Consider the following 15,311-nt stretch of genomic DNA (forward strand, 5'->3'; position numbering starts at 1 on the left):
ATACCCATTGTAGATAAACATAAGGAAAGTTAAAATGTGGAAATGGTTGAATTTTGTTTGTTGCTTATTGTTAAAGTCTACAAATGCTGCAACAAAATTCAAAGCTCACCATTTCTTTTTTCAACTAAAATCTTTGCAAGATTTCTACATAGGTGAAACGGTTGAAATCTTGTGTTCGTTGTGATGTCACTGGTAACATCAATAGGAGTAGATTTTCCTATAAATAGAGAGCTCTTGCTCATTTCAAAATACATCAAAAAGAACTACAAAGGAGAGAAAGAATAGTGAGGAATCACAAAGGAAAATAATCTGTGAAGAAAAATAGAGAGTGTGAGCGATATTGGAGTGAGGTGGAAAATTCAAAAGAGTGTTATTTCTTTTGAATGTGTAGTGGTTTTTGGAGTTTTACTCAGACATACAAGTGTAACATCCTTACTATAGTGATATTCTTTGCTCCTTTCGGGTCGTGGTTTTTCCCTTATTTAGGAGGGTTTCCACGTAAAAACTTGGTGTCATTATTTCTCTTTTATTCTCATTGATTAACCCTATTGTTGTGTTCCACATTTATTGCCTTTATTACCGCAAATATTATTTCTGTTACGGATACGATCTTTTCTAGAAATAAGTGATGAATGTATAAATGATATATGTATTAAACTATGAGTTACAAAGTTACCTTATTTTTCTTTCTTAATGCGGTGTTGCATTTCCAATTCTTCATCCGGCACAAACAATTTTGTCACCGTATAATTTTCCGGTTCCTCTTTCAAATTGAAGTTGCTCAATTTAATCTTGAATACAAACTCCTTGCCGCAAAGGCTCTCAATTTGCAATGGAACATGTGTATCACCTTCGTACATTTGATTAATCAACTTTGCCGCCGAAGTATTGAACAACTTTTCAGCAACCCCATTAAAAAGAACCAAAATTGTGTTCCCTCCGTTGTCTTTAACCTTAATGTGTATTTTGTACCTGTGTGTCCCATAAAAAATTAGTGTGTGGTTAAAAGGAACATGTTTACATGTTTAACTGTTGCCATACCTAACCAACGGGAAGTCAAATTCTTTTCCGCACTTATGGTTCAATTTTTTTATTGCATAAGTTTCATGATATGTAGTTCTATTCAAAGTAGGTATCTATTTGACTGATCTGAGCCCTCAATATAATGATACATTCCTAGTAACCAATAAAAAATCCCGATTATTATGGAGTATATCCTGTTGATGTATTCTATTGTTAATAATGTTTAAATGGAGCTTAAGGTTCTAACCTCTATGTCATAACTCCAGTACGAATTCAATAACTTTGTAATAGTCATTCTGTTTTGGAACATTGCCTCCGCAATAGGTATATTGCTTCCATTAGCACTCTCAATTATTTGAATGTGAACTTGTTTACTCGCAAACTTTTCTATCATTGAGGTGAAGTTGTCCATTGGAAGATTAACATTAGTTTTGGTTGCTGTGGGGGTGGCAAAATTAATTTCACCTTTTACAAAATTTAACATTCAACGTCACTTATACTTAATTACTTTTAGATTGAACTTAACTGATAGGGTGTGTAATAGTACTTACCTCTGAATTCCTTCACCGTAGTAGATGTTACAATGACAATATATGGATCGAACTCGGGAGGAAATAAGTATGGGTAAAATCCTTTCCCGTAATCTTCCCATAGGGTTATTTTTGCTTTTGCTGACCCATTATCGTTGCACAAACAACATAACATGTTAGTGTTTTTCTTTGTTTCTGGCGTATTGAATATAAGTGAATAAATCAGACGAGGTTTGTTATTTACGAATCAGTAAGAATGTGATTTTTTCCACTTTGAGCTAACACTCTCTAGATCACCTATCCCACATATGCATCCGACCACATCTACAAGTTAAAGAGAAAGAATGTTAAGTTCATACACCAATGAATGTGCATTAGATAATTGATATAAATAAGTATACCTGATAGGTAGGTCTTTTTATTGACCCTTGGTCGAAAAATTGTTTGGCTGAATAAATTGGAATCCATTTTTAGGGATATTAGCAGTATCATCCTTATTTTTCGTATGATAATTATCCGCAGAAAAGTTATTTTAACATCAGATTGTATGGGTCTATATTCACCCATACTTTCAGACACCTTAAAGTTCCTGATAATTATCACAGAGCCTTCGTCTATATTAGCATGAAGCCTATTCACATGATTTTTCCAAATTACTACGTGTATCAAAGTTTCCTGTTACATATGAGTTGGTAAGTGCATCTGCAATGAATTGCCGAACAATGTGGTATTAAGTTTTAATGAAAAAAGTATTACCTTTTAGTCAATAAGTGTCATGTCCAGACTTATCACCCCATTGCTTTTATTGGGATTTTTAAATTCCCACATTCGGCAAACTGGTACCTTAACCAATCAATCATCCCTTGTAGTGTCCAAATCTGAAAAAAGTGAATAGGCCATGTGGTTTTAACAATTATAGGTTAGAGAAAAAATTAATTTTATTTTATTAAAGAAATGCAGTGATTGGTTATCGCTAATGGTTGTGTTGGAGTCTGCAATGCATTATATAGACATTGATGCAAATTTGAAAGGTGTTTGTATCCTTTTGGAATAGCCGCGCATTGTTTGGGAAAGAGTCTTACGAAGAGGCGCAATTTGTAACAACCGTTAGGAGCAAACAACGTGTTTAGCCAGAGATTTTATGGAGCGTCGCATTCTTTGAGAAACACATTGATTGTTCTAATATTCACAACCCGTAGAGGCGCGTTTGTAGCATTAAATTGGCTAGTTAGGTTTAATTAAAGGGTTGGAATTACATTTTGTATTGGGCTTGAATATCCCTTAGTTTGATCATATATTTTAGTAATTCAATCAAACTTATATGGCGTAGTTGTAGATATGTTATGATGTTCTACTAAAAAAGGGACTTGTGAGGTATACATAAAGGATTGAAGGCATGGGTCTTTCCAAAGATTGGTCTTAGGGGACAAAAAGTTGTTTATTTGTTCATGTTGAATTATAAACGCCACACTTAAAATATCTAAAATTTAAGATAGAGGGAGGGTAAAATGGGTGATACCAATATTTTACATTAAATTGTCTTGCCTCTTTACTGAATATTCGCCGTATAAACTTGGGATAAGAATTATCTACTGTGAGATAGTATGATGGATTTATTTATTAAAGTTTATTGATGTATCCTCATACAAGATAATATTGTAGTTTTAAAATCTGGGATCTAGCGTGCACATTTTTTTATAGTTATACTCTATTCTTTCTTCTTTAATTTATTTCTAGTTTGGAAGATATCTCTAATGATGTTTGTTAAGCATATTTAATAACCATTCAGCGTAGTAATTGTAAATAATAAACATTTGATAAATAAGAAGCCAACCGTAGTATGATAAAATTATGATGGATGCAAGTGTGTTACATAATTAATATGATGAAAAACGATGATAATGGTTGTTCATTGGTATAATGTTTGACTGTACATAGCGTGGCAAATCATCATTTTGATCTGCGTATACGGGTAAAATGATGAAGCTGAAGGAATGTGATAATCTTTGGGATAAGGAGGCAGCCTCATCCTTGTTAAGGTTATCCTTTACCATCAAATATGCAATCTCTTAAGCTTCTATTGAGTTAAAAAAATCAGAAGGTCCTGTATTCTTGATCTATGTTGTGTCATCAATAGCCATGAGACCGTGTAGTACTTCGCTACATAACCCAACCTTCTTTTACAATCACATTCTGAGATGTAGTGTTGGTTTTTCATGTTAGTTTAGTGTTTGTTAGTTTCTTTTTTACTGCTGTTACTTTCATTTAATTCACTATATTTGTGCAATGAAGATCCTACACTCCCACCATTTTGTTATCAAAATGGTCACATTTAATTCACAAAAGAATCAATTTAACACGGAACATATAATTTTTCGCAAGCTGTGTGAAGAAACATTTAATAAAATTACACAGAGGAACATAGTGCCATAAAAAATGTATCTTTGATATAGTATAAAACAAAAACACTATATATACTAAGAAATATTGTGGGTAAGGGCAAAGAACTCGAATGCAAAGAGTAAAAATGTGATGATGTAAATGTGAAAGAATTTATTTGAAGACAAAATACCCTATGTACCCTACTTAGCGCTTTGTAAGTTGTAGTTGCAGCTCTAGTAACTTATTTAATCCAACAAAGTTTGGAACGTTACACTCAATATAATGTGCAATTTGAAAGGTTCACATCAATGAAAAGAAGATGGTATCGTAGGACGATTCAGAAACATATTCTATAAGGTGGATAACATTAACATATTACATTAACTAAGTCTTGTTTTAAGAAATTGGGATACGAGTTCGGATAAAATGATGTTGAAAGTACACAAGGTTGATATATAAATGAAATAACCATGTGATATTTGTGACACTGTGTTCTGGTAAAAATCATGTTAATGAAGGACCGGAAAATGAATTTAAGGATATAGATCATTAGAAACAAAGTTGCAACATAATACAAATATAATAGAAAGTGAGATATTCAAAATAAATTTTCATTGTCACCACACTTACAATGTTAATTGAGTATAGGGGTTAGGACAGGAATTTACAGGGCACCAAAAATTTAAGGTAAACGGGACATAATAATGAATCAAAACATAAGGCATTTTAGTTCTACAATCATTTATAATTCGCTCCAGATGGCTCTTGTAGGTTTGGGGACTTAAGGAATGCCCTTATGTAAGCGTGTTTTCTCTGCAGGTACTTTATATTCAATTTTATCAAGTCTGCGTATGCACATTTCACAAGTGGTGGAGGTAGTTCTATTGCGGAATTAAGAAGGAGTCAATATTAATTGTGAGCAACAATAAGAAAGTAGAAATAAAGTAACAAATTCATAATAAAATAAAGAACAAAGTTATAATGTGGTAGTTACCTGACAGTTCCTTAGGAGGTGTTAGAGTTGAAGAAGTGGGTGTGATCCTTTCAGCAATTGTTATATTTCTACGTCTATATAAATTTCAGATACATCTATACGATTTAAGGGCATAATGTAAATCAGGGGAACGGTGTGAGAGTGAGAAATCAAATGAACGATGCAAGGGGTTAACTTATGTATGTATACCTGGATTGTCCGAGTATTTGGGAATGTTCTGTTGGATCAATATGAGTCAGTTGTTTTGGATCCAGAGTAGGCGGACTGGCGAGCGACAAACTGGGTGTGGAACTGTTGTTTTGAAGTTATCAAAATAAAATAGGGGAGCAAAAAATTAAACACACGTACGAGTAGGCACAAATGTAGAGGGGAATGCTTTTTAGGGGCATAACAGATTACCGAAAAATGTACGAAGGTATACCTGTATGGGGTTGGATTTTGTTTAAGATCCTTTGTGTGCATACAAGCCGCCTGAACAGTTTAATCCCGAAAAGAAAACCTGGTGGGAGACAATGTAGAATAGAACAGGAGATTGCTTTTCAAATTATCAAGGGGAACAATAATGAAATGCAAATGGCTATAAAATGTTTTAAATATAATAGGGGATGGAAATATAAAAAGTCAAGGAGGCACCATTTTACAGCGGAACAGTAACGGAGGCGTAACCTGTGAGTGGCAATTGGATGAACATGTACCTGATTAGGGAGCGGGCGTGGTGTAATTCCAATGGATCAATAGAAGAGGCAACTGAATGTGTGTCCAAATAAGCAGGCCTGTTAGCAGATAAAGCAGAGTAGTACGGGATTTTATTATGTGGAGGAACAGGGGTTGAAAATATGAAGCGCAAAAGGGTGAATTACTGTAAGGACAAAAGTTAACGCAAAAGGAAAGTGGTGTATACCTGGTTTGTCCTAGTATTTGGGAATGTTTTGTTGGATCAATATGAGTCAGTTGTTTTGCGTCCATAGTAGGCAGACTGGCGAGCGACAAACTGGGTGTGGAACGGTTGTTTTGAAGTTATCAAAATAAAATAGGGGAGCGAAAAATTAAACACAAGAGTAGGCACAATTGTAGAGCGGAATGATTTTAGGGGAGTAACGGATGTCTTAAAAATGCAAAAATGTATACCTGTATGGGGTTGGATTTTGTTTAAGATCCTTTGTATCTATACAAGCCGCATAAACAGTTTCATCCCGAAAAGAAAACCTGGTGGGATACAATGTAGAATAGAAGAGGAGATTGCTTTACAAATTATCAAGGGGAACAATAATGAAACACAAATGGCTATAAAAATGCTTTAAATATAATAGGAGATGGAAATATGTAACTTCAAGGAGGCACCATTTTACAGAAGAACGGTAACGGAGGCGTAACCGGTAAGTGGCAATTGGATGAACATGTACCTGATTAGGGCGCAGGTGTGGTGTAATTTCGTTTTATCGATAGAAGGAGCAACTAAACGTGTGTCCAAATTAGCAGGCCTGTTAGCAGATAAAGTAGATTTTTGCGGGATTTTGTTATGTGGAAACACAGGGGTTGAAAATATGAAGCACAAGAGGGCGAATTATTGTACGGACAAATGTTAATGCCAAAGGAACGCGGTAATGGAAAAAGTAAGATTGGTTTCCTGGTTTGAGAGGGGTTCCGATTGAAATCCATTGGGCACGTGAGGGATTGGAAGTGCCTAAATTGGGATAGAAGGGGGAGTGATTCAAGATGTCGGAGGCAAAGGAGGGTCTCAGAGTTTCTGTGTAGTCGGAGTTGCAGCAATGTAAGGAGGAATTGTTGGTTTTGGTGCTATTTGTATTAACGTGGTGATAGTAGGGAGGAGCTGTGACGGCAAGGAATGGAGGTGTTTTCTGGTGAGGGGCACGACTCTTCCAGAGGAAGGGTATTTTTTCCTATTAAAAATGTGAAGGAGAACTAAGGTTTGTGGTTGTGCCACATCACCGGTTAGGAGGGCTTTCCTTATTATATTTAAAGAAGGTTGTGTTAATTGATTTACATCCAAATTATTAGTTTTAAACATAAAAAAACCAACGATGTTGGAATTAATAGAAATAAAATTAAGAATTGAAAAAACAACACTATTTTGAAAAATGCTTAACAATCGAATTACTATGTAATCGTTTATAACATAAAATGGTATTCTGAAGAAAAAAAATATTTATTCAAAATAATTAAAAACAACAATCAATTTTAAACTATTTTTCAGAATTAACTATGGAAAAATGAATGATATTGAGGCTATGAAAGAAAAACAATAAATAACAATTGAGATATTTGTGGAAAGTAAATAACAAAGGAAGTAATTAAGGGAGTAAAATTTTATTTATTATAAATTATGTGTGGATTATATTTCAGTTTGGCATTTTTTTTAAATTTTGTAATGATTCTATTGCTATTTTGGTGTAAAGTCAAACTATTGTAACCTTAACAGTAGCAAGTTCTGGTCTTATAAACTCTATTTCCTACTGTATACGTATGGAAGAGGTGCCTGATAGATAAATAAGTGAAATGACTCACCAAACGAGCTGCAAAATTATTGCACACAAAATTATTCCTTGGGCTTAGGGATCTTCTTATATTCATAATCATTAATATCAATAAACCTTCTCTTGCAAAGGATGATCAAAGTAATAAGCTTTAGAAAGGAATATATTTGTACCTTTACTTCTTCCTCCAAGTTCATTTTTTTGGAGTTATATTATGCATTGATAGGGGAAAGATGTCACGACTGGAATCTAGACCCCAGACGAGACCGGCGTCATTGACCTCTCAGAGGTCGCAGACAAGCCTACTTACGTCATCCTTACTTTACATAGATTAATTTTAGCGAAAAATTTGAAATTTTTGATTCTTTAATCATACATGCCAAACATTCTTTATATTTCGTAATCGTTCATCATCAACAATCTAACAATTAAGAGATAAGCAACTGAAAGAAATATTTCATTAAGTATTAATTGTATATCGGCCAAAATAACACCAATACAACGTCTGAACCAAAATAGGAAAGAAGCGCCAGTGGAACATGCTCCACTAGCTCAACTCTAAAACTACGCTAGAATGTAAAACAATAGCATCCTCGAAAGCATGAGGACCTACCAAACTCCGGATGAATGCTGACGTCCGGATAGCTACAACAACGAACCTGTAGCTCTACCGTCCACCTGTGCCTGCACCTAAAAGTAGATATTTGTATGGATTTAGTTCACACTTGTACTAAGTATGGGTATATGCAAGCACACACCAAGGACATGCATGTGGAAGAATAACTCTTTCCTAACAACATGATGTTCGAAAGTCAAGTCAGTGGACTTGCTAAATTGAGATTGGCAAAGTTATGCCATGTGAGTGACATGCATCATTATAATCATCGTAGGGCACACACCACATAACATCTTCATATTATTCATTCATATACCATGAGACCTTATTATCATAGACTTAACCTTAAGACTTTCCAAATGAGGTCTCAACATATGGGACCTCAACTAGGAAGCCTTCTTTAGCAAACACAGAGTCTGCTTCATTCATTCATACGTATTTCATTTTAATTCATTCATAGGCCAGTACGAACACTAGCCATACCTAGGATGTAGTTTAAGACTTTAATCGAGTTTGTTGTGCAATGATCAGGAATAACCTAATGTCATTACCTGAATCTAGCTCACCTCTTGATTATCCTATCCTAACACCTTCGGTATCATTCATTTCTTTATATGATTCATTTGACGTTCATTGGGAACTTTAACTTTAACCGACATAGATCATGTGAGCATCATGAAATCCAGTGTCTCCCCCACACCGAAAAGAGGTGGAATCACCGGCCAAAGCGATTCAATAACATGCTAGCGTATATGGGAATTTAACCCCGCCAGATACCTATAGTGGCAATATAGGTTCAAAGACTAGGAGATGTATGGATGCCCATACACGGCAATCCGGACAGTCTCATCTCATGAGAGTTACGTGAACCTCCGCCCTTCCCGAAAGAAGGCATCACCGCTTATAGCTAGACTATCGATGCTCGGTATAAAGTTCCATTACATTCAACTCATACATCATGGAAGTTGGCTTCTAGTATGAGGACATCATAGCTTAATAGATGATTTCTCATCTCATCATTAGTATTAAGTGTTTTAAACTCAATATTTTCATTAGAGTGTTCATAGAGACTGGTGAGTACGTATTGGTAACATTTACTTAGGCTCATTTGAAATAACTCTCATCATATACATTAGCCTCACATTATCATTGTCACCACATTCTTCATTATTAGCACCTTTATTTTGCATAGTTACTCACATCTTATTATGTGGATGTTCATTTCTTCATTTCATTACATATATCTTAGGATCACTTATACTTGAACGTATGTTAAACTTATGTGTCTATACATACAAGCCATGGGGCTTCATTTATAGTTCGTTAAGTGATTCTTATTCTCCTAATATTATGTATTTACAAGACTTATGTATCTTGTATATATAACAAAATCTTGATTTTTGATCCAAGTAGATGACATTATTCTTGAATATTTTACTCACGCATGACTTATGTATCAATATGGAGGTTTGGGCACGAGAACCCAAATCTTGAATCACTTGGATATCATTTATATTTTTCATTGATTTTATTTCTAATATTCATGACATTAGAAATCTAAATTAAATCTCAACATTTTCATGAAATAATTTATTTTCTATTTTAATTAAAATTCTAACTTAAATCTCAACATTTACATGAAAGAAATAAATTTTCTATTTTAAATAGAATTCTAAATTAAATTCAAACATTTACAGGAAAGAATTAATATCCTATTTTATTTAGAATTCTAATTTAAATCACAATATTCACATGAAGGGATAAATTTTCTATTTTAATTTTTTCTATTAATTAACCGAAAGGTTGGGGGTTCGAGCCCCAACAACCCCTTTGATTTTTTAGAATTAAGTTTGCTACAATAGGGAGGTTGTGGGTTCGAACCCCCACAGCCCCCTTATTTTCTTTTAATTTTCGCTGCAGAGAGGAGGCTGTGAGGTGGTGGGTTCGAACCCCCATAGCCTCACCTTTATATCCTTAATATTTTTCCCTCCCTTCAGCGCTGATGTTGTGGGTTCGATCCCCACGTCTTGCATCTTCTTCTTTTTTTTCGATAACTTGGGGTCATGGGTTCGATTTCTGCCCCCAGCCCCCCTTTTTCTTCCCTTTTTTGCGAACTGGGGGTCGGGGGTTCGATTCCCGCCCCCAGCCCGATTTTGAATCCCCCCAGCCCCCCCTTTTTTTTTGCGAGTTACTGCTGCCTCACGGGTGAGGTCCCAGGTTCGAATCCTGGTGGCCTCATTTCTTTAAAATTTAATAAATTTCCAGATTTCCTTCATTAAACTTTAGTCAAAATTAAGGTTGCATTGTTGCTGGAAATTTTAGTCTTTTTCAATTCGTTTTTATCAACATTTTCACTTGTATTCCTAAGAAAATTCGTAGACCATTTTAACACATTTTAAGTGCATCTTTCATAGGTTTGTTTCGCTAAAAGATTGTTATTCAATCACCATATTCATCATAATGAACATCACATTGTACACCCAATACACACATAAAATACACAATAATACACAACTTATACACCCCCAAAACAGTGACTAAAACACTGCCCTATACCCATACGTATACATTAACTTTTCCGGTCATATTTTGATGATCATTATCGTGATTTTCCACACATAAACACATTCATATTTAATTTAAGCACATCATTCATGTAAAAATCTAGCAGCACAACATACCCATCATACAAATTCGATACGGAGCTAAGGACAAGGACATACGAAGGGGAACAACCTTAGTTTCAAGAGTTTACGAAACGCTCGAAAGAAAGTACTCTTGGAGAAAGAATTCCATGAGAGAAACTCATACCTTTATTGATGTTCAAACGAAGAATTCACTACCCAAAACTCTCTCCAAAATCAATCCAAGTTACCTTAACTTCCACACAACTCAACGAACAACTTCTCTTCACATTAATGTTTTTGGTTGCTTTGTTTTTTCTTAAAATTTAATGTGAGTTCTTCAAGCGTGAAGAACTGTTGATATTTGGCAAAACAACGTGAGAAAGATGGAGAATGTGAGAGAGAGAGAGAGATAAGAAGCGTGAGAGAGAGAGAACAATTAGGATTATGAGACTAAATTCTCAAATAGAATTTAAATTAAATTAATACAAATCTGGTTTATTTTAATTAATACGCGAAAGGACCATTATGCCCTTAAAATTCCAAATTTTTTAATTAATAATTAAATCACCTTAAGTACCTATTATTTAATTTTTTTCGGATCGTTACATTATACCCCCCTTAGGAACATTCATCCCCGAATGACACTACTATTTCACATCGTAATGCCAATTTGATCATAACTTAATCGCTATGCACACTTAGCCAATAGCAACAAAATACGAATATATAAGGAAATATAGCCTTATGAGTATGAAGTCTAATCTCATACTAGTGCATACACATCACACACACTCAAATACATGAAGGACTAATTAAGGGTACTCACCTGTGACTTAACCAGAACTGCCTTCCTCTGCACCCCTAGACTTGAGTGCGAAGAATCGTTGCCTCCTTGGAGCCTCTTCACTTGGACCATTAGACTGAACTCTCTCCTTCCCTTGTTCTTGACTTCTCCTAATCGGACAATCCTTCACCATGTGACTTGGTTTGCCACAACTGTAACAAGTGTTAGTGCCCATAATACACTCTCCTCCATGTAGTTTGCCACACTTCCTACAAGGTGGTCTCTCTTGAGGTGTATCTACTTCATTGTTTCTCTTAACTCTGGACTCAGAATTTCTATCATGGCGACCCTTGGATGAACTTGACTCCCCTTGGTGGGAGAGTCCCTTCTTAAACTTGGGCTTATCCCTGATTTCAGTACTACTCTTCCTTGAAAAATTCTCATCAGCTTGCCTTGACTTGTTCCCTACCCTAGTGTGTATCCTCTTTCTGCTTTCCTCCACTTGCTGGACATGGACCATAAGTCTGGAAAGGTTCATGTTGTCATGCAACATAGCTGCCCTACACTCCTCTTCGAGATCCTCACCAATTCCTGTCAAGAATCTACTCATCTCGTCTCTGTTGTTAGACACAAGAGAATTGACATACCTTGATAGTTTCACAAACTTCAGGGAATACTCCCTGACCGTCATAGATCCTTGTTTAAGGTTGATGAATTCCTCAACCTTGGCCTCCCTCATCTCTCTGGGGAAGAATCTTTCCAGAAATGTTGTCTTGAACAGCTCCCATGTGACTAGCACTTCACCTAGAACAAGGCTATTTTGCCATATCTTGCACCAAGTCTGTGAAACATCCTTCAGCTGGTAGGAAGCCAACTCCGCCTTCTCAATATCAGTGGCCCCCATGGCCACCAGGATCTTATGCACCTCGTCTATAAACTCCTGAGGATCCTCTGAAGTCTTAGCCCCTGTAAATATAGGAGGATTCATCCTCGTGAAATCTCGCAGTCTGTCAGCCGTGCTGCGAACCGGTGGGTTTTCCCTCTGAACATTCTGCCGGTTGACTTGGGCAGTCATAGCCTGAGCCTGCATCGTGATGGACTATGCCATCTGGGCTAGAGATGCCCTCACCTCACCATCAGTCAACCTAGCTGGGTTAACTGGCGTGGCCACTCCTTCAACTAGAGCCTGGGGTGGATTTTGATTACCCCTAGCTGCTGCTACTCCCGTCCTCAGACCCTTAGTTCTCCAAGTGTTCATTATCTGAAAACTATAAGGATTGATATTAGACACGTTCATAACACCAAGAATTCAATTTTGAAGAAAAGCACGATAAGATCAGAAGAAGGGAAATTTTTCCTACGCATCAAGCAGTCTCTAATCCAGGATAGTGGTGCACTTCACTACCATGACTTAGAAACTACTCAATGTGAAATATCTACTGAAGTTAAAATTACTAAAAACTTGTGTTTTTCAGTAAATAGAGAAACTGAATTATTTTCTTTGATCCGAATTGATTTGGGTGATTTGAAACAAATTATGATTAGAGGTGGTAAAATATATTGTATGACTTTTATTGATGATTTTTTTTTAAATTTACTAAATTGGATTTGCTCAGAAATAAAGATGATACATTTGATGTTTTTTGTTGCATATAAGTCTGAAGTTGAAAATCAACTTGGTAGGAAAATTAAAAGAATTCAATCTGATAGAGATGGAGAATATATATCTTTAAATGCTTTATGGGAAAAAAAGAAACTATTCATGAAGTAACTATGTCTTATTCACCTGAGTCTAATGAAGTAGCTGAAAGGAAAAATACAACTTTAAAAGAAATGATAAATTTTCATGTTTATTAGTTTTAATGCTCTTAATAATTTGTGGTGTAAATCAATATTAGTTGCATGTCACTTACAGAATTGAATTTTCATAAAACAACTAGTAGAACTCCTTATGAATTGTGAAAAGGTTATAAACCTAATTTGAAATATTTAAAAGTATGGGGATGTCTTGCTAAAGTTCTTTTGCCTAAACCTAAAAAGAGAAAAATTGGTTCAAAAACTGTTGATTGCATTCTTATTAGATATGATGAACATAGTGTTGCATATAGATTTCTTTTTTTTGAAAAGTGATGTGTTTGATTGCAATAGTATTATTTAAACAAAGAATGCTGAATTTTTTCTATTGTGTTATAAACTTCTCATACACCTCTTGAAAGAAATAATGATAATTTCTCTGATATTGAGGAACTGCGAAGGAGCAAAAATATTTTCTCAAAAATCAAAACTTGATTATTTTGATACATTTTCAACAGTGACTAGAATTTCTTCTATTCGAATTTTACTTACCTTAGCATCAATTCACAAGCTTTTTATTAACCAAATGGATGTAAAAGCATCTTTCTTAAATGATGATTTAGAAGAAGAGATTTATATGGTTCAACCTGAAGGATGTATTATTCCTAGACAAGAAAATAAAGTTTGTAAATTAATTAATCTCTTTGTGGCCTAAAACAAGCTCCTAACAGGAAAAATAAGATCAAGTCTTATTGAAAAATAATTTTTCCTCTATTGAAGTTGATAAATGTGTTTATGCTGTAAATTCTAGACAAAGATTATGTAATAATATATTTATATGTTGATGACATACTTATATTTGGTACAATTTAAATATTGCGAATAATACCAAACTATTTTGTCTACTAAATATGATATAAAAATTTGGGTGAAGTAAATATGATTTTGGCAGTTAAGGTAATAAGGAGTGTGTTCGCAACAAATTTTCGCAGTCGCTCAAAATTAACTGCAAGCAAAATAAATAAAGAAAAAATATGATTTTGCTAATGAATCGTTGTGAGTACAATTTTGTTGTTCTCTTTATTCTCTCTCCTGAGTTTCTCCGTGATTCGAGGGCCTTCAGTAGTGTATTTTTAAAATTGTTTAATGATGTAGACCTCCTAGAGATGTTGTCGATCTCTGGGGTGTCAAAAAACGCTTCGTCGTTGTAAGTTGATTTACGGAAAGAGTTCTGTTGATCACTCCTTCGAAGAACTAGTGATGTTGATGTTGTAGCTTTCTCCAATTTGGTGAATGCTTGTTGAAGAGTTTTTTGGCTCCCCTTTAATGTCATGTCTATCCCTTATTTATAGTTGTAAGGAGTGGATAAGGTTGCTTGTGATTGGCCAAAGAATGTCATTTTGACACTTGGCACATTTTGATTTGTTCTTGCATTTGACTGGGACTACCACCTCATTTTGACACGTGGCATCACCTTGTTGGTCTTGGATGCCTAGTCACTATGACACGTGGCATGGATTTGGGCTTCAAGGTGAAATGAACCTTGGATTTGAATTTAATAAGATGGACTTACTTATTTGTAAAATCCAAATAAATTATTAAGCCCAAATGAATGGATTTAATTCAAATTTTGTATAAATTTGATCCAATATAATTTATGTGTCTACAAGTGCCCCTTATTTCGAGACTTGTCGACGTAGAGGCTTGCCGAAATTTAGCAACAAGACTTGAAGTAGTCATAAATGTTTTTTCCCTTTTTTAAGACTTTTCAACGTGTAGGCTTTTCGAATTTCGACGACAAAAGTTGAAGTCTTCCTGAGAAATGATCATGCCGATATGTTAGAGTTCAACCTTTAACAGAGTCTTCATGACGATATTCTCTAATTTGTAAGAGGTCATTTGACTGTCGATTGGTTACCAACTCATTTTCGACTTGAAGTGTTTCAAGCTCTTGAAGACTTTCGCATGACAATTCTTCATAATGTGGTAATTGCATTTTGGTCATCACTACGAAATGACCGCCAACTCAATAAGCAAAGATTGCGTTCACAAGCTTGATTTGGTGA

General features: G+C 35.0%; 2 protein-coding genes across 2 annotated transcripts; both read right to left on the reverse strand.

Annotated features, from left to right (window-relative positions):
* Window positions 1-677: 677 nt before the first annotated feature.
* On the reverse strand, window positions 678-1,728 carry LOC138338737 (uncharacterized). Its single transcript, XM_069289825.1, has 3 exons — window positions 1,575-1,728; window positions 1,293-1,488; window positions 678-972 (listed from the first exon to the last, which is right to left on the reverse strand). The coding sequence occupies exons 1-3, from the start codon at window positions 1,726-1,728 to the stop codon at window positions 678-680; spliced, it is 645 nt and encodes a 214-aa protein (XP_069145926.1).
* Window positions 1,729-11,500: 9,772 nt separating this feature from the next.
* On the reverse strand, window positions 11,501-12,541 carry LOC138338738 (uncharacterized). Its single transcript, XM_069289826.1, has one exon. The coding sequence runs from the start codon at window positions 12,539-12,541 to the stop codon at window positions 11,501-11,503; it is 1,041 nt and encodes a 346-aa protein (XP_069145927.1).
* Between the last annotated feature and the right edge of the window lie 2,770 nt (window positions 12,542-15,311).

The sequence above is a fragment of the Solanum lycopersicum genome, chromosome 10 (assembly GCF_036512215.1).
Source record: "Solanum lycopersicum chromosome 10, SLM_r2.1".
NCBI lineage: Eukaryota > Viridiplantae > Streptophyta > Magnoliopsida > Solanales > Solanaceae > Solanum > Solanum lycopersicum.